This window comes from Anguilla anguilla, chromosome 11, assembly GCF_013347855.1.
Source record: "Anguilla anguilla isolate fAngAng1 chromosome 11, fAngAng1.pri, whole genome shotgun sequence".
Taxonomy (NCBI): Eukaryota; Metazoa; Chordata; class Actinopteri; order Anguilliformes; family Anguillidae; genus Anguilla; species Anguilla anguilla.
In genome coordinates, this window is record NC_049211.1 from 4,604,937 (window position 1) to 4,631,259 (window position 26,323).

The window sequence follows — 26,323 nt, forward strand, 5'->3', positions numbered from 1 at the left end:
TCAAATTTTTTGCCCATCTTTCCACAAGTTATACATGAGGGAGATTATTATCTATTTTGTTAAGTCACTAGATAGTTTCAAGGGCAGCCGAGATTCTCTTGTGCGTTTCTCACACATGACGTCGTTTAGCACTGTCAGCAAGGGAAAAGCGAAAAACATGCAAACACATCCACATTTGTATTATATTTCATCAATCTGTATTCAGCCACTTTCAAAATGGAGTCTCTCAGAACATGTGCTCAGTTGCCCTGGAAATAACTTTGCCCTATTTATAGTTAGTTAGGTAGATAGGTAGATAGTTAGCTAGTTAGATAGTTAGTCTTCACTATCCCCATGGGAAAATTTGTTCTCAAGCACAGTTAATAAAACAAAAAAACAATACACATACCTACGACAACAAATAAAAACATTTAAAAAATAAAAATAATGTGTCTGCATTCATGCAAGCAAAAGAGACAGAAATGCATTCTGGGAGACAGTGGTTTCAGTAACCTGAACTGGTGGGTGGCAAAGTAACGCGTCTTTTCATTCATTTTATTCACTATTAAATCTCATATCTGCAAAGTGTACACACACACACACAGCTGCATTTGCATTTCTTTGCATAAGGCCAAGGACAACGCATTACAAGTAATGAGCAAAATTTTCTATTAACAACACCAAACATAATTCACTTCTTCTATCGTTCTATCAGCATGAACTTTTCCTAATTCTGTCCCGAAATATTGGCTGGACCGCAACAGCGGGGCCAGCCCTACAAACGCAAATGTCTGTGACTGACTGAGTGAGTGATGAAGTCACACCATTGGTCGGCCGAGCTATGAAGTCACACCATTGGTCGGACGGATCACGTGTGTTAGGTGCAGCACATATACTAGGTTTTGACCTGGTCTTGTTTTAACAGCCCTTTAGATGCCACCACCTGGGAAAATTTTTAAAAAAAATCTTTATTCACGTTTATACGTTTAAAGCTTTATACGTTATTATTTAAATTCCCGCTATGAGTCGACCTGCTCTTAGCGACGCGCGAGCGTAATAGGTCCTGCTCGGTGACTCAGGGGAGCAGCGCGGGCCCCGCGGAGAGGAAGACGGATGCGGATTGGCCTAAGCGGCGACGAGACGAGACAAATGGCGAATTTGGCGGCTCGTTTTCCGCGCGGCGTCTCAAGGTTAGCGCCGGCGCAGAGGTTAGCGGCGGGAAGGAAGTGAGCGATGGCGGGACGGCGGCGGAATGATAAAAAAACCGTGTCTCGCGCCCCCCCCCCCCCTCCACCCCCCCTCGCCCCCCCTCCAGAACGAGAGGCTGCGACCACAAAAAAAAAAACAGCTCGGGGTGGAAGAGAGGCGCAATTTTCACTCAACCTTTAAAAAAACATTTTTTTTTAATTTAAATTAAGAATAAAAAACCAGACAGGCGCAACATCCCACAAACAGCAACAACGATCTAGCAGGTAGGAATAAAAAGTAAAGTTAAATAAAATAAAACGTTCCACTTCTCGGTGCTCCAAAGCAGAGGCGCAGAGACAGGTGTTTTAAGTGCTTCACACCGCCTGCATTTATGACAGCGGTCGTCCTGACCTTAAATGAAGCTACGCAGCTCTGACCGCTAAATCCCAAGGGGGGGGGGGGGGGGCAGGGGGGGGGGCGTGCAGAGGAAAGCAGACAACGGAAAGGGCAAGAGGGTCGGGCAGCCCCACAGGCCTAATCCTGCGGCACAGCCTCACAACACAAGCAACCGCTCGTGCTCATTAGCGTTCGAAAGACCAGGCCAGGAAGGTAAAGCCGTTTGGTTTCCACGGAGATACGTAAAGACGGAAAACAACGGCAGCTACGAGGGGAAACAAGACGTCTCTCTCTCTCTCGCAATCATCGGCGTCGGCAGACCGACAGCAGCCCTGAACAAACCCGTCTCCAATCAAAGACTTTTTTCAGACGGTCAGACTGAACCATCGGGTCCGTTTAGTGTGGCTTCTGAAAATCCTTCGCGCGCGGTTCTTCTCATCCTCTCCCTCGCTCCAGGTTTTGCCAATCAAAACACAGCGTAATTTCAGAGTTGATTAAAGACGGCCAACGCTGCCCCAACACCCCCCTTCTCTCCCCCCCCCACCCCCAATTCCAGCAGCAGCACCTCTAAATCAGAGAGGCTGTCAGCACATCTGGTGTTAACGGGAGGGAGACGGGCGGGGGGGGGGGGGGGGGGTACACATCTGGAACTCATTCCCCCCCCCCCCGTCCCCCGTCCCGTCTGCAGCGAGCGCTCTGCGTAAGGTCCGTCCCCCTCGCCCCCCCCCCCCCGGTCGCTCACGCCCTTTTGATGTCAGGCTCATCCCCGCGCTCCTGTCCAAACCACAGGAACAGCTCACTCTGAGCGCGCTCAGTAGAGCTCCAGCCCGCGCGCTGGAGGCTGGAGGGAAGGGCAGGATCGGCGTGAGGCCCACCGCCCTGCATCTCTGGTTTTAGGGCCCCGGGGTCTGGGGGGTCCCGGGGTCTGGGGGGGCCACGAGGTCGGGTGAGTCTGGGGGGGCCCCCGTGTCTGGGGGGGCCACGAGGTTGGGGGGGAGGGGGGCCAGGGTCTGCTCAGGCCACCAACAGCAGTAATTTATATAATACTTTTTAATGAATAATTGCTTATATGCCAAAAAGAAACTCATAAATTGGGTTATATTGAAGCGGAGGAAAAAATTAATTAACAAAAGATTTCTGAAACTAAAAAGCACACGCAGATAAATGAACACATAACCATTTTTAAGTGGTTTCATTACCCTCTTGTCCTTGATACTACACCAGTGAAGTCCTGGATATGCATTCTTATACCTCTTTGTGAACTGTGATACAGGTTCTGGAAAAAAAAAAGGCTCCTGGAAACTCTAAGACCCTTAGCTGCCGGAGCGTGAAATGGAGGGCGGCCATAACACAGAGAGAAATAAATAAAACCCTCCACCGCCTCGCCTCCCCCCAACCCCCCCCCCCGCCGTCAGGCAGGCGGCTCTCTCCGGCCGATCTGACAGGGGGGGGGGGGGTGGAGACAACGCCCCGGCCCTGCCAGACACGACCGTCCGCCGCCACCTCGTTCCGTGACAGCCGATTTACGGCAAACAGATTTCCCCATGATCAAACCGCGCCGCGGGCCAGCTCGACGCATAAATCAGCCCCCCCCCCCCCCGGGACGGCCCGGCCCGCCTGATTTACACCCCGCCAAATTAGCGTCCGCACACGACCCATCCTGGTCCCGCTTGGTCCCGCCTCCGAACGTAGCGAAGGTTACCCGCGGAAACCGTCCGTCTGGGTCACGCCTGAACTCCCGATGTCCCGGCAGGAATCGTCCCCCCCCGTCAGACGATGCTTTAAATTCCAAAAGAGCAAAAAAAAAAAGAAAAAGCTCTTCCCCAAAACTTTTCAGTGCCCTGAGGCTGGCTTTCTTTCACCTTTACCTGGCTCTGTTTGACTTGGCTAGTGGCCCTGACAGGCATAATGTATAGCGCAAAACAAACAGCACAGTTTATCATTACATCACTGCACAGGCCGGCTGAGAAACTGCGCTCGACGCAACGGGCGCAGTAAAATTCCCACGTTCACCTGGAACAGCGGAAGAGCTCCTGCAGTCTGTCGTAACGGCAGCCAGGTGAAGTCTGGCAGGCAGGCAGTCTGGCACAGAGGTCTCGTCCCTGCTCGAAATGTACAGCCTTGCGCCAGGCGTCTCAAAATGGCCGCCTTTTCACATTTTATTTACTTCCTTGATACAAGCACACCTTATTCCTTTTAGTATTTCTTATTTTAAAATATATTTTTGGGGGCTTTATTGGACAGAATAGTGTAGAGTGACAGGAGGAACGGGGAGCGAGAGAGAGAGAGGGAGAGAGACGCCCAGATTCGAACATCACGGTTCACGACGAGCATGTGGTCAGTGCTCTACAGGCTAGGCCATGAGACAATATTTCTGAATAGACTCTACTTTATTGCTCTACTTTCAATGACAAAACCTTTTAATAATCTTTTGAGTGCTTCCAGACATGCAGCACATGCATCAAACTGCAAAGTACTGAAAAGCAAATAAATAAATAAAAAATGACCCACAATAACTAATCTTACCCTACTCATCTAGACTAATCTCATTGCCTCCATGCATTTCTCCCATGGGGTCGTCTAATGTTCACTGCATGACTGAGCAAAAAACGTTACTACTGAAGAAGAGGAGGTCACAACACCCTCCAGAAAAAAAACAAAAAACATTTACAAATACGAAACAAAATCAGTAGTTACAGTACGGGGGGGTGGGGGGTGTGTCAGTGTTTTGTAAAAACACTCCTCTGCTTGTCTTGGCCACTAAGGTCAGTGTGTGCACGTGACCTTTGCTGCCTCTGAATGACGAACACAGGAACGCAGGAGCCCCCCCAACCCCCCCCCCCACCCACAGAGCCCCCCCCACAGAGCCCCGCTGCGGGGAACACCCCGATGACCACAGGACCACTTCCCAAAATCTGAGACACAGTCCTGCACTGCCAGCTGCACATGTACTGCACTGTGTGCTCAGGAAGGCATTCTCCTCCTCCCACTGTACACTCAGGCAGTTTGCAGTCTCTACAGCGGCACACACACACACACACACACACACACACACACACACAGACACAGACACAGACACAGACACAGACACACACACAGACACACACACAGACACACACACACACACAGACACACACACAGACACGCACACAGACACGCACACACACACACACACAGACACACACACACACAGACACACACACACACACACACACACACACACACACACACACACACACACACACACACACACACACACACACATCATATATATCACCTGTGTGGATAACTGCTTACACGTTTCCACTCCGAAAGCGCAGTTGCGATTTTAGCGGCCTGCTGTATAGGGGACGTGTAATCTCACAGACACACCCGACCGCAGTAGAAAGTGTGTGAGAAACACGACAAACGGCCATTTTAGATCAGTGTATTATCGCTGTGCTATCGCCTGTGTCACCATGTGGGTTATTTTTGAGACCGCACCCCCCCAAAAATGAATAATTTAAAGCATAATAATCCCAGGGACAGATTTTAATAAACTGACAAATAACAGCCTGAGAAAAGGACAGAAGAGGTTGAGTCTGCTAAACATAGAAGCGGTTAGACATAAAAATCTAATTTTATTATTATTATTTTTCTGCCTCTACTCTACTCCTGCGTATCTCAGCATTTCATATCATTCTGGTGCCGACGGGTCTCTGATCACAGAGGAGAGGAGTGAGGATGATGTCATGCAGTTCCAGGGTGGATGATGTCACAGTGGCCTGGAAGCCCACGGGCTCCGGGCTGTGACAGCACGTCTGACCGTCAGCGCCGCTCTCCGTCGTCCACGGCGACCCGTCCAGAAGTACTACTCTGTGCCGCTCGCGAGACACACACACACACACACACACACACAGACAGACAGACACACAGACAGACACACACACACACACACACACACAGCCCTGGCAACACATGAATCATTCCGCCCCCCCTCCACCCCGCCCCATTTGTCTAACGACCCATTCTGTGCAATTTCACATCCTGTAGCTCAATTTTTAACGATTCGCGAAGGGGTTTCTCCATTCCACCACCGAGAACTTTCTCTGCCTCTTCCACTAGAAGTGTTCGTTTCTGTACCGTATATATATACGTGTTCTTACCTAAATAACTGGGGACAGCGGCAACAAGGTCTGTGTTCAATAAGGGTCAATTTGCATCTTGGCGATTTTACACAAAGTTGGTCACAGGTGTAACGTCTGCTACTGTGCCATATATCATTTTGCCTAAATAACAGGACCTTGGTAACGAGGTCCTGTTATTTTGCAATTTGCAATTAGCTGGTTTTAACACTAAAGTTTAATCACGGAGTCGCGTTAACAGTGCACTTCCCTTGCAGACACAGATGGCATTCATGCTCAGGGTGTTACAGTGAAATGTGAAACGGAGAGAGAGTGCTTATAGCACACCCTCAGGTCTGTCAGCGACCGCGGCGATAGGGGAAATATCTCATGGCGATAAGGGTTCGGCAGAATTCAATAATGGTGGGAAGGAGAGGAGGAGATTGGGGGTGCCAGGGGAAGAGGAGATGGGGGTGCCAGCTCCCCCTCCCCCCCCCACCCCCCAGCAGATGCCAGTAAGCCCGGTGGGAACGCGCGGACGGCAGTCTGGGACAGGAAGTGCAGAGGGGCTCATGGGTGATTTCCGCGGCGCGCTAAAAGAGCCGGCTAGCTAGCGCGCGCTCTCTTCTCCTGCCAAAACAAACAAGCAGCTCGGCGTCCAGGAGATATGGGGCGTTTGAACCGCCTCCTCCCGAAATCTCTCTCCCTCTCCCTCTCCCTCTCTTACCACACCCCCACCCACGTCCCCCCCCACCCCCCGCGTCCCCCCCACCTCCACCCTCGTCGCTTCCCCCCCCCCCCCGCGCGCTCAATGACGCGTCGCAACGGGATGCCACTCAAAACACCTTCTCGCTCGAGAGGTGAGGAAGGTGAGAGCGAGAGAGAGAGAGGAAGAGAGAGAGAGAGAGAGTGAGAGAGCGTGAGAGTGAGGGAGAGAGAGTGAAAGAGAGAGCGTGAGAGAGAGGGACAGAGAGAGAGAGTGAGTGAGAGAGTGAGAGAGAGAGAGAGAGAGGGAGAGAGGAAGAGAGGAAGAGAGAGAGAGTGAGAGTGAGGAAGAGAGAGAGAGAGAGAGAGAGGAAGAGAGAGAGAGAGAGAGAGCATGAGAGAGAGAGAGAGAGAGAGAGAGGGAGGGGGAGAGAGAGAGAGAGAGAGAGAGAGTGAGGAAGAGAGGGAGAGAGGAAGAGAGAGAGAGAGGGAGAGTGAGGAAGAGAGAGAGAGAGAGAGAGAGAGGAAGAGAGGGAGAGAGGAAGAGAGAGAGAGAGGGAGAGAGAGAGAGGGAGAGGGAGAGAGAGAGAGGGAGAGGGAGAGAGGGAGATGCGCGGAGAAAAGCCGGGTGCGCGATCCGAACACTTAATTTGGTTTAATTTGTTTACGTCTGGACTCGCGGTTTGCCTCCATTACAAAAGCCCTTTCCATGAAGCGGCGGCGTTTTCAAAAGGTGTGACTGCGCCGCGATTCCCCTCCCCACCACCGCCACCGAACCCACAGTCATGACATCACAGCCATTTTCCGCGCCGCGCACTTATCCGTAAACAGACATTTCTCACTGATCTCAACAACAGAGAGCGAAGGCATGTAAGGCAGCCGAGAGAGCTACTTCCAGCGTTTCTTCAGATGTCTTGCCTTACCCTACCCGTCGTGAGCAACACGAAACAAAAATGGCGGATAAAAGTACAGCACCCCGCATTCTTGCTGCAACAATGGCTACTAATTACACCAGCAACCTTGACTAGGCAGAGAGATTGCTGCAGAAACTATTCTTGTCGGGACGAAAGACACGATTTGTGAAGCCAGGCTGGGAGAGCATATGCACACACACACACACACACACGCGCACTCACACACACTCTCTCTCTGGCCGGTCTGTGGACGGGGATGTCAGATCCGCACGACTGGAGCATATTTTATTTCCGACAATTAATTTTAAAAAAATTTCTAGCTCAAAGAGTAGCCAAATCAGCTTCCAGCTAAATTTCTTCTGCACACACACCCCCACATTTAATTTCACGCTGCCAAACCGAGTGTGCCAAAATATGCTCCCTCACCCACTCGATTTCGGCTTGGAACAGTCCATTCGACAGCATTTCAAAAAGTAGGGGTGACCCGTTTTAGGGGAGCGTCAGGATGATGACAGTAGGGAAGGACCAGGATGGGGGATGGGGGGGGGGGGGGTGGTCCTGGAAACATGCATGCACCGGTAGGGCGACAAAATGCACAGGACACACGTGCGAGTCTCCTCAGAGAACGTGGCAGTGATGGATTGTGTAAACAAATACTACTGTAAGTTCCAAACTGGGAGAGAAGTGTTCGGTAAAAAAAAAAAAAAAAAAATCTGGTTAGAAAAAAAAAAGTGTGTCTTTAGCACAACGACTCAACATATTTCTGTTATACAAACTGTCTTAAACGTGTCCAGCAAGCAGGGCAAACCCGCAAGAAGTGGAGCAAAACAGTTGGTTTTATTTCCCCATTTAATTATGACATATTACAACTTCCCTAGTATCAGCGAAGACAGACCGAATATTTTTAGACACGGTCCATCACTGCACCCTTACAAAACGGCAAGTAGCACATGACAATATAACGGCTCCAATTATCAAAACAACAGATGCCATATTAGCCCGGACAGCCAGCATTGTTTAACAAGATAATCATTATTTTATTCAATAATAATTATGCACAATGAAATAAGTGTATTTATGGTAATTGGGCAGTCATTTTTCTCTTATCTACGCAATCTAGCAAGTTAGATATTAATAGGCCACTTTCAAAAGGTAAAGAAATCTAGCACTGTATGCTTCATGGTTGCATAGCAACACTGATTTTATATAGAGATCGCTGTAGATGCCCCCCCCCCAATTAAAAACTTTAATAAATAAATTTTTATTTTTTACTGAGGAAGCTTATCGTCCTATCGATATAAAAGACTTCCAAGGTCCTCTTCCCTCAAATTCAAGGACTTACATGGGAAAAAAACATTCATAAAACATGGGAACATGCCATCTGTGCTAATAGACAACACAACCTGAAATGTAATAGAAATAAAAGGAAGACCTGGACATGGGGGGAGGGGGGGGGTGTATAGAAAAACCACCAATCATACTTTAAGAGCCAGGTGAGAGGTGAGGGGGAGGTGACACCCAACAGGTGACTCTCTATAGAGCAACGAGGAGAAACCTATTTCTGTAGAAATTCTTTACATTTGGCGAGAATGACTTAAGTTAATAAACATTCTGTTTTTTTTTTTGTTAATTTATTTCTTATCCAGGAGAATTTATAGAGGATTAAGATAAATACAAAATTCAAAAATATCAAATGTTACACCACATTACACTCCCAACACTGAACTGTGGTTACGGTAACAAGTATGGCTATTGTAGCAGTTCAGCGAGTCAAATTCTACACACAGATTTATAGATTTATAGATTTACGATGCAGATACCAAGTAGTGTGGAGTCCCCGAGTACATTACATTGCATTACAGGCATTTAACTGATGCTCTTTATCCAGAGCGACTTACAATGCTGACATATGAAGTCGTGTATTAGAGAAAAAGGGGAATCGGCGTAATCGCATTGAGTGAATTACCGAAATCGCATTTGTAACAGAAGCTTCTAGAAAGGCTTTCTGCAGGTTCAGACTGAAGGACATTCAACAGTGCTCCATAAGCCTACAGGTGGCGCAGCCATTTTTAAAAATATATATTATGATTAAGGACTGAGCGGAGTTAAAAACCTTATAGCACTGATTACCAGTCCTGCATTCACTGCCACTTTAAAATACACCTTCAGCACTGAAGATGCATTACTGGAGGCAGACAAACATCCAAAAGAATACTTTATTATTGTTATTTTTTTATTTTTCACAGTCTATTCCCAATGGAACATTGTTATTGACCTAAACGCCATTCGACGCAAAAGAGGAAGAGTCCTCGCCGGAGTGTTTCTCTTTGAATACGGGCGTTCTGGTGAAAGCCGTCCAAATTTGTCTGGAGTAATCTTTTTACGTTAGCACAGACAGAGGCCAGAGTAGAAATGATTGGCGTGAAAAACATCACCACTCATTTTATTGTACCTATTAGCCACAGGAATGACAGGGAGCTGTATTAGAAGCATTTCAGTCATACGCGAGCGTTTGGGCCTTATTAGAAGCATTTCAGTCATACACAAGCGTTTGGGCCTTATTAGAAGCATTTCAGCCACATGAGAGCGTTTGGGCCTTATTAGAAGCATTTCAGCCGCACGCGAGCGTTTGGGCCTTATTAGAAGCATTTCAGGCATACGCGAGCGTTTGGGCTGTATTAGAAGCATTTCAGCCACATGAGAGCGTTTGGGCCATATTAGAAGCATTTCAGCCGTACGTGAGTGTTTGGGCCATATTAGAAGCATTTCAGCTGTACGAGAGCGTTTGGGCTGTATTAGAAGCATTTCAGTCATACGCGAGCGTTTGGGCCATATTAGAAGCATTTCAGTCATACGCGAGCGTTTGGGCTGTATTAGAAGCATTTCAGGCATACGTGAGTGTTTGGGCCATATTAGAAGCATTTCAGCTGTACGAGAGCGTTTGGGCTGTATTAGAAGCATTTCAGTCATACGCGAGCGTTTGGGCCATATTAGAAGCATTTCAGTCATACGCGAGCGTTTGGGCTGTATTAGAAGCATTTCAGGCATACGCGAGCGTTTGGGCTGTATTAGAAGCATTTCAGCTGTACGTGAGTGTTGGGGCCTTATTAGAAGCATTTCAGGCATACGCGAGCGTTTGGGCCATATTAGAAGCATTTCAGCCTTACGAGAGCGTTTGGGCCATTTCAGGCATTCGAGAGCGTTTGGCACGTACTCTCCGTACCTCACCATTCCCCCTTTTCCATCGGCCCGTAATGGATAATAGCCTTTAATTGGCATTTTGCTTTCAGCGAACGCAGTTTTTTTTTTTTTTCTCCCAGGGTCTGTTTGTTTAGAGGATTCACAGAGAGCATCGCAGATCATCATCGCAGACGAGACTCGCGCGTGTAAACAGAGAGCGAGCCGTGTTTACGCAGGCTGAAAGGGTCCTTCCAGGGTTCTCGCAGATGAAGTGTAAACCACAGCAAACCTCAGCGCAAACAGAGGCACGGGTTGGAACTGAAAAAGTTACGGACGGCTGACGAATCATCCACACACACACATCCCCCCAACCCTCCGCCCCCCCACACACCCGAACCCCCCTGCTGCCACAGAACCCCCCTCCCCCCTCAATCGCAGACAAAAAAAAAAACAGTGATTTCTCGGATGTGTGAAAAACGTTCCGAGACTCTGCAGCTTCGTCGTCGAACCCGGGAGACGCATTCCAAATTTAAAATATTTTAAATAGTTTCCTTTGCACGCTCTCTGAAGTGGTAAGATGATTACAACAGTTGTTATGCTTGCCAGCCACTGGAAAGGGTACTAGGTATTTAAAAACTCCAGAATGGGTGGGGGAGGGGGCTGGAAATCTATAAAATGACTAAACGTGATGACATCGTCTTAAAACCCACCACTAGCACTATCAAGGCTGAAAATTAACGTACGCGCAGGAGTGAGAATATAAACCTTCCACCATTTTAATAGAACTCAACATCTCCCTCTCCCTCTGACTCATTCCACGCTGATCTCTCTCTCTCTCCTTCCTTCCTTCCATTTCCACCGTTTCAACCAGCGATGGCGGCGAACCGGAGCGTGTCAGTCAGGAGCCGTCAGCAACACGCGTCCTGACGACTGAAACGGCAAAACAACGCCCACTCCAGTCACGGGGGTTTCGGCAAACAGCCTTCAAAAGCCGACCCCGTTTTCGCAAATAAAGAGCGGAAGAATCCAGGAGAAGAACCTCGATTGTTCGTGTGTGCGTGGATGAACACGGCAAAAGGGAAAACAGCAGAGTACAAGCTTTTACTCGCTGTTTAGCATTCGACCCGATACCATGTTCTCCAGTAACAGCACCGGATATCACCTTTTCTGCATTCTGTATTCTCCTAATCTCAGCACACTGCACACTACACACTACTTTTCTCCCCCAAAAAAAACTCAAAACACAGTGTTCACACCAATGGGGAATAACCCAAAAGCCTGACTTAATAAAAGTCAAAGCTTACACACTAACACACCTCCTATACCCGCAGCCTTCACACAGTCATAAGCATACCGTACTACCAGATATCCATTTATTTATTTAATAGCACACAACATTACACAAATGTAACAGGTTGAGGCGGAATGTTTTTACGTCCGGACAGGAGAGGTGATGGGATTGCTGTGAAAGTCGGGGAAAAGGACGGGGGGGTGAAGGTGAAGGGGGGGGACGATTTTTTGGTTTCCTACCTTTTTCAGCTGCCCGCTGCGGGTGCCCACGAACACCACGGAGTGCTCGCCGTAGGTGTACGCGGCGACGGCGGCCATGCCCTCGGTGCGGTCGTCGAACAGGGGGGTGCCCTCGATCACCCGCATGCCCCCCAGCGGCTGGTTCAGCACCAGCCCGCAGAAGTCGTCGCCGATCTGCTTCGGCTGCGCGGCGGGGGGGTCGGGGGGGGGGGGGCAACAAAAAAAACAAAAAACAAGAGACAGGACGTTACCACATTATCCTCCTCTCCAACGCGATCGGCTGTTATTACCGCCGCTGTTAATAATTCACAGCATCTCTGACAGGAATACATCATCCTCACTAATCAAGGCACTTGTAAACAAGGGCATGTACTGTGCCAACATGTGATTGGGGGATAATTGCGGATATTAGGAGATGACTCACGCGGCCCGTCTGATTAACCTCAGTGGTGGAGAGGCTCCGACTATATTTCACGTAATCAATGGAAAGACGACTCCGTCCATCTCAAAATAAGGTTAAAATCCAACCAGCGTCCAGCCAACAGAGAAGCCCCATAAACAAGCTGACAGTTCAGGAACCCGGACCCAACTACTGTGCAGAGATGAGGAAAACACAGACACACACACAGAGACAAACAGACAGACACATACACACACACACACACACACACACACACACACAGACAGACACACAGACAGACACACAGACAGACACACACACACACACACACACACACGTGACACATACGTGACACAGACACAGACGTGACACATACGTGACACAGAGACACACAGACACACAGACACACACGCACACTTAACCATGATGAACTGCAAGACATAACCCCGGGCTCTTCTTAACATTTTTCATTTTTAAACCAGGATCTTCTCCCCCGGGTTCCTCCCCAAAAAACAGACATATACTAAAAACCCATTAAGGTGAAACAGAGGAATCTAGGTGCTGTGCATCCTTTTAACAGTGCACTTTGAGGAGAAGCAGACTCTTTGGCAGTGTGGGGGGGGGGGGTGAGGAGACACCCCTTTCTGAATACTTATGAGGGATAAATACTTTAAATGAAGGGAGAGCGGGGCCTTGGCACAGTTTCATTACGAGGTCCAGGCATATTTCTGCGCATGAAACGGAGCTAATAACAGCCGACGAAACAGATCTGCATCTGTCCTGGGGAGCCATGATAAAGGCAGCCCCCCCACAGAGTACAGGGCTGCTGCCCCCTCCCTTCCCATTACCATGGAGCCTTTATAAATATCAGGCTACTTTGTTCCAGCGGTTCACGCTGCACTGAAGCTGCGGTGCGTTTCATCCACCGATTCTCCAGTTCATCTTTCCGTGCGATGCTCCCCGCCCCCCCCCCCCCCCCCCGTCAACCCCCCCAACCCCCCAACCTTACACCTCGAAGGCCCCGCCTACAGCTGACGCTGCTCAATAACAAAAATAGCACAGAGCGGTTCTTTCTTTAAGGAAAACCTTCACAATCTCTCTCCCAGAAAACAGGAGGAAGCAGAAACAGTTACACACACACACACACACACACACGGAAGACACAAGATAAGTACCGCTGGAAGAGTAGCTGTCATTACCATTTTCTCCACAGGGCTAATGTTACGGTGAGATTGCTTTAATTGAAAAAGCGGGGAAATAAAACTGGCTTCTGTAACGGAAGTCGACGCGTCCGTACGGCGATCCCGTCTTTTAAACTTTACCTTGAAGGACCGCGTACGCCACATTTCTGCTTTTGTGCTTTGCCTAGGGCTCCTAAGGGTTCACTGCAAACTCCTTCTGTCTAAGACGTCTACGAGACATTGCCGACATGCTCGACAGGAACTGCACTACAAGGTCAAATCAAACCTGGGTCTGAAGGGCACTGCAGAAATTGTGAAAACCTTCCTGAGTGTGAATCAAGCTATATTTGGCATATATTACTGCCACAATAAACCTCACGCACTTAAAGAAATATGAATACATGAATATTTACATTAAGTATACTGAATTGGGACTCAAATGCTTAGAAAATTAGCTGGGGGTGGCAGGGTTTATCTGTTTATAAAAGTAGCGTACATTATGTCATACGTCAAATGGGGAACCTCAGCACGGATTTTTTCCCCATTCTGCTTCTGCTTCACCCAAAAAAAAAAAATTGGTATTTTTGACATATGCCATGAGTCACATTGGGGGAAGTTTCAACCAATGTCGGTAATGACCGGATCTGCACGGGATAAGACCAGCCTGGTTAAACTGCAAGCACGAGATCATCTCGTTCTCTTAAGACGGTCGTCAGCAAAACCTTGTTGTGGTTTCGTTACACCGCTGCAAGCACGGCGTTTGTTTTGGTACGAAACTGAAAAAGAAAGAGTTGGAATGCCAACTGTACTACTGTAACTGAGGCTATATTATGATTTGTACTTAAAAGTAAAAAAAATAAAAGGTTCTACAAAAATATTGCATTAATTCCATGTACAGATGACAGTAGTAGCTCTACATTTATTATGGTCCGCCACTGCCTCAATGAGAGACTAGCTGTGCTGTGTTGTGCATTTTGTGTTCTTGCATTCTGGGTAATGTAGTGAAACCTCACCCAGAGCATTGGAGTTTCTCCTTAAGCCCTGATAGCCCAACTTCCAAAAAAGAGCCTGTGCTCTAAGACAAACCGGAAGTATTTTAGCCTCATATGGGCAGGTGGAATGAGATGTAAAAACAATGTAGGAAAAAAAAGCAAAGCCAGGGACCAACATGGCTTTTCACATGACCAAAACAGGTCAAATATTAGCTGCAATTGCGTGCAAAGCTCAAAAAGGAAAACAAAGATGGAGTAGTGGACGGTCCTGTGGTAAATCATAAGAAACGAGTGGCAAAAGGTCAGCTGCAAATCGGCCCCCTGACGGTATTTGCTAAATGAATTCAAAAAAAGCAGCATCAACAGCAGCAGCGGGAGAAACGGCAGCATCGACATAAAATTTTATCAGCAGGTTTCCAGCCCCTAGATCCTCACACGGGCGGGAGGGAGACGAGGGGAAGACGGGAGGAAGATGAGGGGAAGGCGGGAGGAAGGCGGGAGGAAGACGAAGGGAAGGCGGGAGGAAGGTGAGGGGAAGGCAGGAGGAACGTGGGAGGAAGACGAAGGGAAGGCAGGAGGAAGGCGGGAGGAACGTGGGAGGAAGACGAAGGGAAGGCAGGAGGAAGGCGGGAGGAAGACGAGAGGAAGGCAGGAGGAAGGTGGGATGAAGACGAGGAGAAGGCGACAGGAAGACGAGGGGGAGGACGAGGAGGAAGACGAGGGACTCACCGTGTTGATGCAGGGCAGCTCCTTGTTGAGGAGCCACGGCAGAGACAGCTTGCCCTCGCCGCGGTAACAGGACTTGATCCTCTCCCTCATGGCCAGGTTGACCTGGCGCAGGGTGAACAGGCAGAGCACGGTCTCACGGGGCGGGTTGGCCCGGTTCTTCTGGCCCTGGGAGAAGACCACGAAGAGGACGTCCTCGTCCTCCGACAGCCCCAGGGCCTGGGCCAGCAGCTTGCCCGGGCGGTGCTTGTAGGCGGCCTGCACCAGCCGGTACTCCACCCCGTCCTTGGTGCAGCCCAGCGGGAACTCCACGTAGGAGTAGAACTCGGTGTCGTTGGAGCACATGCGCACGATCTTGGAGGTGAAGAACTTCTCGCCGGTGGCGTCCTGCGTCAGCTGCGTGTCCAGCTGCAGCGTCAGGAAGTAGATGTAGGTGCGGCTGGAGAACCCGTACACGTAGTAGATGTCGAAGGCCGGGTACGTCGAGAGGGTGTCGGAGGGGATCTTGATCTGCGAGGACACGAACTCGTCCTGGTAGACCAGGCCGAACATGTTGACGCTGTCCTCATCCGCCACCAGCTTGCGGCTGGACAAGGTGGGAAAGTACTCGGACTTGCCGTCGATGGCCGCCCCGATGAACAGCCGGCTGCCCCCTTTCTTCCTCTTCTTCGGCTCGCCGCCGCCGCCGCCGCCGCCGCCCACCGGTCCTTCGTCGTCGCCGACCACCACCCCGGCCATCCCGTCGGCCTCCCGGGCGCCCGAGAGGTAGTGCTCCTTGCGGTGGTGGGGCTCGCCCAGCTTGAAGAGGTCCTCTAGCCTGAGGAACTGGCACACGCCCTGCCAGATGCTGCCGCAGGCCACCAGGCGGTTGCCGGCGTAGTCCACCAGCAGGAGCTTGTTGACGTTGTCCGAGGACTCGAGACGGTGGGCGCAGGCGCGGACGCTGGGCGGCGGGTAGCACTTGGCGTTGTCCTCCACGGGGCCCGTGATGTGCGACCGCAGCTCGGTCAGGTTGGCGGACAGCTTGTAGACCCGGTTCACCGCGCCCGCGAAGACGTCGCCCGTCGTCCGGTGTACCGTCAGGTGCGTCAGGCTGGTGTCCATCACCCGGAAAAAGCTCGTCGTCCGCGTCGGGGGTCCCGTCGGGGCCGCGGGGAACCCCCTGTTGAGCCCGGCTTGCAGGAGGGTGAACGCCAACGCCAGCCATTGGGGCGTCATGATTTAAGAAGTTTTTTTTTTTTTGGAGGGGGTGAAACAGAGCGCCTCCCCAAGGGCTAACGGTAACCTTTTCTTCCTCGCGAATTTCAGTGGCTCATTTCTGAAAGGACAAAAGAAAGCGGTGATTAGTGAGGTCATCTACTCGGGCCTAACCCTCCCCGCTCAGCGCACTGCTGATAAAACCTTCACAGCCATCACTGGCATAAACTCCACACGCTTTTGTTAATCAGGCGGGCGTGGTAGAGCAAAAGAAACCGAAGGGGGCTAGGCTACCAGGGCTAGGCTACCAGAGCAGGCAGAAACAGCAGCGCTGTAGCTGAGTCTTTTGCTTCCTTCCCTCACCCCTCCCTGTCCTGCGAATATATTCACAGCTCAGCGGATCAAACACATCGGTCTTCTGCTCAATCACACGTGCCCCCCCGCCCTCTTCCTCCTCCTCCTCCTCCACCCCCCCGCCCCATGTAGAGCTGCCGGAGAGAAAGAGGTCCTTATGGCACTCAAACGGGGCTCTCCGGGCCAGGGGGCTTCTGGGATACGCAGACAGGAAGACAGGGGGGCTTCACACATCCGCACACGTCCTCGTCCTCCTCTCGCGTTTCAGAGAGACAAGCGCTTTCCTTTTTACGCGCGTTTAACGCATTCTGTCGTCTGAAGGACGGGGCTGGTCTTAAGGATATTTTTGGCCGTTATCATTAAAACCTGATCTGTGAGCGTGTGCCGTTCTAATCCCCCCCCCCCCCACAACGGATAACAAGCGCAGCCCTGTTGGTTAAATTTTGACTCGCACACAGGCACATACATGCACAGACACACACTTGCACACAATTGCACACGTGCACGCACGCACAATGTCATGTGCTGCTTATCGTTCACAACACGCACACACACGCACACGTAGACACGCACACACATGCACACGTAGACACGCACACACACACACACACACACAATTAAATCCACATGCTATCTATCGCTAAAAACGCAGCATGGTGCTCAATTTACATCTGGTGAGGTTTCACAAGCTGAGGTTAATTCTGTGACAAAATGTATCATTTTTCTAGACAATGAGGCATTCAAACACTCTTCTGTAAAATGTTTGGATTACAGAGCTCCCTCCTCATAAAGTAAATGTGGAACAGCTACGATGAAAAGTGCATTAAAAGAACAGGCCCAGCTGAAACGGCAGCCTGCTTGTCTATGCAGTGTTCGATCATTGGTTTAAATGAGAAACCCAATCTTAACATAATGCATTTTGGCTGATCCCTTAGCCCCCTTTATGTCACTGCAGCCATTTGTTTATTTCTACTCGTTGGCTCAAGTTCAAAGGAGGAAAAAAAAAAATACGATGAGTTAATGAATTGGTTCAACCCTCAGCGTTTCTTACTCATTTCTTACATCATAATAATGACTCATTTGTAACGATGTTGAGATTAGAGAGCTGCAACTTGGTACGGGGAGGAAAGTCAAAACAGCAGACGTCATTTTTAAAGTTGTGCTTCGGTTTCACAACACAATAAATTCCCAAAAGGGAAACAGAGGCGGCCTTGGATATCCGTATATCCGTGCCATGTTTTGGGTTCGGGTTCCTTCCGAGTCCAATACTTTCCCAACCGGATAAACCAACCGGATAACTCGCACAACCAATCACAATGGGAATAGCTCAGAGACGGATATGCACTGTGAGAATGACCTCATCTGCATGAGGGATTAGCAGACAGTGACGGATAAAATATAAACTAAAGGTACGCATGGCAGTTGGTGCAATTCCAAACCGTGAATACGCAAAAACGAAATTCATTCAGTTAATCGTTCAGAAAAGGTTTTTTTTATGACCAAAATATTTGATTTCCGCTGGTTTCGCAATAAAAACATTATTGTCCAATATGGCAATTGAAAACGGCCACACACTTGGCCACACAATAAATGAAAACATAAAATAAAAGACAAACTCATCGACATTTTGATGACAAACTCGATGGCGATATTTCAGAAACAGCCCACGAGAAATTCGATGAAAGGCCAACAGGCTGTAGCCCGTTAGCGCACAGGTTCGACACACAGGGTGAACTGGCACGTGGGGGATTCTGGGATATTAGAAAAATTCATTAATCCTCGTTTGATTGAATCTAAAAAAAAAAAAACAATCAATCGCATATGGCGGGGGACGGGGATGGGGGACGGGGGGGGGGACTGGGGTCCGGTAGTCGTCGCGGCGCGCGCCAGGAGCGCTAGCCAGCGCGGACGCACCGCTAACGTACCGCGCCGCTAACGTACCGCGCTCGCATAAAATCCTTGGCACACCGCCAGGCCGTCGATCTCAATTAGGAACCGACGTTAACGTTTAAAACGAGGTCCGTCCGATAATCCGGCGGGGCCCTTACACCCGGGGGGGACTGACTCAGCAGGTCTGGTCCTGGAGACACACAAGCTCTGCGGCTGCTGCTTTTTCTGTTTTCGCCTTAAAATCAGCCCCCGATTCAGAGTCAGACCCAAGTAACCAGCTGGAGTGAGTTTTACACTTAACTGTGTAATCAATCAGCCGCTCTAATAGAGTAAGTGCACTGTAACGACAAACAACAGGAGAGCCTGTCCTGCAGATCCTTGGTCTAACTGCTGTACCAAACTAGATGGCCCGTGTAGGCCTATGTGAAGCAACAACTGAAAAACCACCAACTGAAGCACTGTTATTCAGAACTCACATCCTACTAAAAGCCCTGATATTCAGAACTCACATCCTACCAAAATTCCTGATATTCAGAATCACATCCTACTAAAGCCCTGATATTCAGAATCACATCCTACTAAAGCCCTGATATTCAGAACTCACATCCTACTAAAGCCCTGACATTCAAAACTCACATCATACGAAAGCCCTGATATTCAGAACTCACATCCTACTAAAGCCCTGATATTCATAACTCACATCCTACTAAAATCCCTGATATTCAGAACTCACATCCTACTAAAGCCCTGATATTCAGAACTCACATCCTACTAAAAGCCCTGATATTCAGAACTCACATCCTACTAAAAGCCCTGATATTCAGAACTCACATCCTACTAAAGCCCTGATATTCAAAACTCACATCCTACTAAAGCCCTGATATTCAAAACTCACATTCTACTAAAAGCCCTGATATTCAGAATCACATCCTACTAAAGCCCTGATATTCAGAACTCACATCCTACTAAAATCCCTGTTATTCAGAACTCACATCCTACTAAAAGCCCCGTTATTCAGAACTCACATCCTACTAAAGCCCTGATATTCAGAACTCACATCCTACTAAAGCCCTGATATTCAGAATCACATCCTACTAAAGCCCTGACATTCAGAACTCACATCCTACTAAAGCCCTGATATTCAGACCTCACATCCTACTAAAAGCCCTGATATTCAGAACTCACATCCTACTAAAGCCCTGTTATTCAGAACTCACATCCTACTAAAATCCCTGTTATTCAGAACTCACATACTACTAAAGCCCTGATATTCAGAACTCACATCCTACTAAATCCCTGACAATCAGAACTCACATCCTACTAAATCCCTGATATTCAGAACTCACATCCTACTAAAGCCCTGTTATTCAGTACTCACATCCTACTAAAGCCCTGATATTCAGAACTCACATCCTACTAAAGCCCTGATATTCAGAACTCATATCCTACTAAAGCCCTGACATTCAAAACTCACATCATACGAAAGCCCTGTTATTCAGAACTCACATTCTACTAAAATCCCTGATATTCAGAACTCACATCCTACTAAAAGCCCTGATATTCAAAACTCACATCCTACTAAAGCCGTTATTCAGAACTCACATCATACTAAAGCCCTGATATTCAGAACTCACATCCTACTAAAGCCGTTATTCAGAACAAATCAGTGGAGTCGGGTGGTGGTCTAGCAGAGCCATTCAATCAGGTTTCATAGCAGCCTGTATTAATCTACCATACTGTGATAAGTGTGCTCACAAAGAAATATGGATACAGAAAGGCTGAATGCATGAATGGAAAAGCGAGCTTTTATGAGGCGCATGCAAAAGAATACATGTTCAGTGACTGTTATGCGCGTGGCTTTGGTAAGACATGACATCTTCCATCTTGTTTGCAAGACAGTTGCAGTTCCACGTTTTACGAATGTTCGATCTCGCGTTGAGAAACGCCAGAACTTCGATCGCAGTAACGCATCATCGTAGGCCTACGTGGAAAATCGTAGTTGTGATGATGCCGTTCGGCGCCTTCCATCTTGCCTCTCCAACATGGCTGAATTGCCAGGCCTTCCCTACTACGACTGTGAAGATCCTGAATATGAAGTGTTAGGCTATATTTAGGTGCTTTAACAAGATGGTTATATGACATCCTGCATAAAGTAAAACACTTTTTACACAGCGCATTTCACAGCAGCATTTATTATTATTCAATAAATATACGGTGTGTGAGACTTATGCATTTAATGCTAAACTCTGTACTTAACACACTACAATTGATATATCAAGGGCGGCACTTGTAATACAGTCTCCAATTATGCAAACGCGCCGTTGGGAAAGCCGGAGAGGCTGAAATGCAGGGGTTTGCGCGAGCCGAACGTGTTATTAAATCTCCGTTTAAACACCGCGCCGCTACGCCCCGTGCTAGCGGGTACCGGGCTCATTGTTACGCCGCATCCGAATTCTCTAAATATATACGAAATTGCATAATGACAGAGCGATCGCGAAACTTCTCCAACCGTCGCCGAGCCAGATAGCCGCCGACTCGGGCCGGCCGGAGATAGCGAACGCGGCGGAAGACCGAGCGGGTGGGCGGGCGTGCGGGCGTGCTACGGCGCTCTGAAGCCGCTCGCAGCCGTACGCAAACCGACCGCGAAAAAAAAAACACCCAAAAAAAGCGCTAATTCGTTATGCAGCCGCAGGCGTGCGAACACAACGGCGCGTTGTGATGCGTTTTCTCCAAGGCTCGGTCGGAAGACGCTACAGAGCCGCGGTCACAATGCCTTCCGTTACCGCGGTTACACGGGAAAGAGCGCGGGTTGAATATACAAAAAAAAAAATTATAATAATAATAAAAATAAAGAACCCAGAGTGCCCAGGCAGGGGACGCTTTGACCCGCCCGGAGTTAGGGACCGCGCCGTGCCCCGGCAGAACCACAAGAACCGAGATTCGCCACCCCCCCACCCCGCCTCCCCCCCGGACTTCTCACACAATGTCCATCAACAAAAGTTGAAATCTGCTATGGAAGGAAAGAACGAAGGAACGAATGGAAAAAAAGAATGAAAGAAGGAGTGACTCCCCCCCACCCCCCCCACCCCCCGAATAGCAGTTTGGAATAATTACAGGTTCTTGCTGGTGAAGGTATTTTTATAATCCTTCCAGCATTTCTGTATTTATTTTTATAGCCACCCACAAATATCAGATATTTCCTGTCTCTTGGTCACAATGAGACACCTATGGATTTGAATTGTTAGCAGAAACTGCACTGTGATCATATATATTTTAGACATTAAACTGTCCGTGCACACAAGTTTTTCCCCTAATAAAGTATCACCCGAAATAAATCTCTTAAATATAGGCTTTTGTTAATTTTATGGACTACGGTAGGCCTCACACACGCTCTCACACACGCTCTCACACACACACGCTCACACACAGGCCCACACACACACACATACATACACACACACACGCTCACACACAGGCCCACACACACACGCACACACGCAGACAGACAGACAGACAGACACACACACACACACACACACACACACGCTCACACACACGCTCTCACACAGGCCCACACACACACACAGACAGACAGACAGACACACACACGCACACACACACACACACACACAGACATACACACACACAGGCCCACACACACACACACACACACACACACAGACAGACAGACAGACACACACACACACACACACACATACATACACACACACAGGCCCACACACACACACATACATACACACACACACACACACACAGACAGACAGACACACACACGCACACACACACACACAGACATATACACACACACACACCTGAGGGGGGCCTACAGTACGATCGCAGAAGCTGCTGTAACCTTGTATATTTTCAGAAATCGCAGCGGTGTAAAACAACAACATCATTATTTTTGACAAATGACCCCTGCGACTCTCCAGCCTGGGGGGGGGGGGGAGCAGTGTAAACACACCGGCCCGGCGAGCCCGGTGAGCTCAGCCCCGACACGCCGCCGTCGTCGCGCCCGCCGCAGACCGCCCGGCCGTGACCTCTGGGTGACCCCGAGCCGCGCGCACGTTTACGGCCCCCGGAGGGGGAGCGCCCCGCGCCCCCATTTTACCTTCCCTTTCGCTTTCGGCGCAACACCCCAAAGTCCCGCGAGCGCCGGGGGGGCAGCGATGCGGAGCACGATTAAAACCGAGCCCCCCCCCCCCCGGGGAACAGCCTCGTGCTATCCCGACCCTCCCCCCCCCCCACCCATCCACACCCTCACCCCCCCCCCCCCCCATCCTGACTTCACCATCGTCTGGACGCACGAGCGTTGGGTGTTGTGGGTCCAGACAGCGGTTAAATCGCGGGTGGGGTGGGGTGGGGGGGGGGGGGAGTGGGGGTGGCGGGGGGCGGGTATGGGGGGGGTCGGGATCGCGTGAGGCCGTCCCCGGCGCGTTAACAGCGGACAGCGGGGTCAAGAGACGGCGTCGAGCTCCGCGCGACGTTCTCCGCCTCCGCCGCCGCCGCCGTTCGAGTTTCACCTCATCAAGGCCCTCCACCCCCGCCGCGCTCTCTCGCCCTGCCGCTCTCATAACGAGGGTCAACAGCACTTCATTCACACACAAAAAAAAAAGAGAAGAAGAAAAAGAATCACTCCACACGCGAGAGAGATCAAGATGCAGCCACTCACCGCCGCACTTGACACAAAGTGAGCATAAGGCAATCTTATTTTTCATAATAACCCCTTCCTCCCGCAATCTTAATATACTTCAGACAGCACTTCATGGCCAGCAGGTTCACATTCACACAAGTCATTTCTGCTTTATTTCTCCCCAAAAAAATAAAATAAAATCTTATCCAACCACTGCAATACCTGGCACTGGGAGAAAAAAAAAAACATTTTTTCGCTCGGATGGAAACCAACTCAAACCAATCACGTACTGCAAGAAATATGTCCAATACAGCATTTTAACTGTATTAAATGTCAGCCCCCCTGCCTAAAAGCAAAAAGACCATTTCTGCTTCTTTTCCATCAAGACAATCACACACACATCCTAAAACTGCCTCTAAAACGTATCCTCTCCTTTTCTGCAAATGCACTCTAAAAAAACCACCGGCTGATTCTTGCAAAAAAAAAAAAAAAAAGTGCCTACTTTTGTTTATGTCTGCCAAGATTTTAAAAAATTAGATTTAAATTACACTTGACCACTTATGGGAATTGAACATTGCGGGAAACTGTTAAAAACAAAAAGAACGGGGTGGTTATCTAGCTGAAATCCACTTATTCCTTTCTCATTAGAACGTCTAGCCTATACCTGTGGATGACAAAAGAACTGACGCTCTGCAAACTGCCTACAGTCCAGCAGAATATGGGCCTGTTCCACCGGGTCGTAGGAACTAATGCCGCTTTTCCACCGCATGGTACCGGCTCGACTCTACTCGCTTTTGGTACCAGGTACTTCATTTTCCACTGCAGACAGTACCCAATGTCAATGTAGCTGGTCGTCATAGCGACGCCACATGAAACAGCAGTTTCTGACCAACCGGTGGTCTGCAGTGTTTTCACGTCACCATTTGGCATCGCCTCAGCTCGCTTGGAGCCTCGACGGAGGTGATACCACAAAAAAAAGTAGGCTACCAGGTACCAGGTGCTATCCACAACTTTTGCCCGATGGAAAACCAAAAAAGTCGAGTATAGTCGAGCTGAGTTGAGCCGGTACCTTGCAGTGGAAACAGCAACTTGAGAGAGCAGGAACTACATTACCCACAGTGGGGACTGCACGGCTCCTGGAGCGTGTGCGTTCCTGTCGGCTTTCCCACCGCACCTCGAGAACCGTGAAGATCAGGCAAAGTAGGAGGAAGTGACGGGGGGGGGGGGTAACATTTAAATCGGTTACGTGTGGTCATGGGTATCTGTGTCCGCACATCAGCGACGCTTTCCGAAACAAAACGCATCCAAGCAAGCTACCAACCGTGAAGTATACACCAAATCTTTTTTAAATGCATTTATTTGGTTAATGGTGCGTGAGCCCTGCGATAGATTGGCAACCTGTCCAGGGTTTATTCCCGCTCTCGCCCAATGCATGCTGGGATAGGCTCCGGCACCCACAGCGACCCTGCCCAGGATAAGCAGGAATAGATAACGGATGGATGGATGATGTATTTATTTATTTATAAAGTACAACCACACAGGCTCTTGTTAAATCTTTAACCGCTTAAAACAAACTGATCGGTGTCACTGCAATGCCATCATTATGGCTGATATTATGAGCCGGTGTGATGATAAAACACCTCCACATGCACCTGAGAGGGGGCACATCTAATAAATCACTGATGATGCCAATTAAGTTTTTAAAAAGTTGTAGCTAAATAGCAGCATTATCATTGTCATCTTAACCGCTTACTATTCACTGTTAATAAAAAAAAAAAACATTTTTGTTGAATTAAAATAATTAACCACTTAAGTTCTGGAAAAGATGTCTCCGGTGAAAAAGAACCAAAAGAGATGGGCACAGGGTCACAGGGTTTTAAAACGGGCACAAGATCTTCGAACAATCATGCGGTGGCGGTGGCAGCGGTGGCGGTAAGGGAGCGGGTCACCGAAGGAAGAATTCCTTCCTCTTCGAAAAGGAGGAAGTCTTAGCGTCACCTGATTGCTTCCTCCTCGTGTTATTCTACTTCGAAATCGCATCCTGCAAGGCCGAGGGAGGTCAAAGGTCGGTGGTTCTCCACTTCTCCGCCGCCGCTACGCGTTCACAAACATCCCCCCCGCCGCTTCGGCGCTAACCGCTCAGGTGCGAATGTATCGGATATCACAACAGCGACCCCGGCACCGGCCCGGGTCAGGAAATACCCAGCATGCACCTGAACGGCGGCACCGTGGCCCGTGCGACTGCAGCGCTGCCCGTCAGTAGCTCTAGCGGCGTTCGCTTGCTTCGTGAAAAAGCACTTCTGGGAAAAAAAAAAAGTCCCTTTGGCCAAACACATCTGCCAAAAGACTGAACTGCAAAACGGTGATTGTAACTGGGAGCGAAAGTTTGACTGGCCAGTGAATGACACTCCAGTCAATCAACTTGCAAGCTGTCCATAGGCTAGGCCTCATCATATTAAATTTGTCTGGGGTCGGTGGGGGGGGGGTCATCCATTAACCCCTTCTTGTCCAAAGAGAAGGCTTCTCCACTGCGCTGGGCCAGTGCCAAGGAAGTGTCTCTCATTACGATAACGGCTCGCTCCTCTGTCTGAGCAAGCTGTCAGAGAGGAGAGGAGGACGGGGACCAGCAGGAAGTGAGACTGCGAATGTCCTGAAGTGGCCGATATTAAGCGCTGCCACCTGTCACATGACTTATTCACCGCCAACGCATCAACAACTCGTTAAAAAAAAAAGGCTTCTGGATAATTAGCTCGCAGATTTATTTGCATTTAAACACCTCTCCAGTTTTTTCCACCTCTCTAATGTTAACTTTTTTTTTTGGGGGGGGGGCGGTTTGAAATGTCACATTCTATTACAATTATTGAAGCCTGTCCACCCCCCTCTCCCCATCACCGCTCAATATCCCGGCTCTGCGACCATTAAATAATTGGTTTG

General features: G+C 49.2%; 2 protein-coding genes across 2 annotated transcripts in view; both read right to left on the reverse strand.

Moving 5' to 3' along the window:
• The window catches only part of LOC118207890 (plexin A3), a 591,709-nt gene that overhangs the window by 137,406 nt on the left and 427,980 nt on the right, over window positions 1-26,323 (reverse strand). The window lies entirely within an intron of this gene.
• plxna3 (plexin A3) overlaps window positions 1-26,323 on the reverse strand; it is a 104,096-nt gene that overhangs the window by 72,261 nt on the left and 5,512 nt on the right. The window contains exons 2-3 of the mRNA XM_035382069.1: window positions 15,298-16,612; window positions 11,996-12,178 (exon numbers count right to left, since the gene is read on the reverse strand). Coding sequence (XP_035237960.1) covers window positions 11,996-12,178; window positions 15,298-16,512 — 1,398 coding nt within the window. The 5' untranslated portion in view covers window positions 16,513-16,612. The remainder of the gene's footprint in view (window positions 1-11,995; window positions 12,179-15,297; window positions 16,613-26,323) is intronic.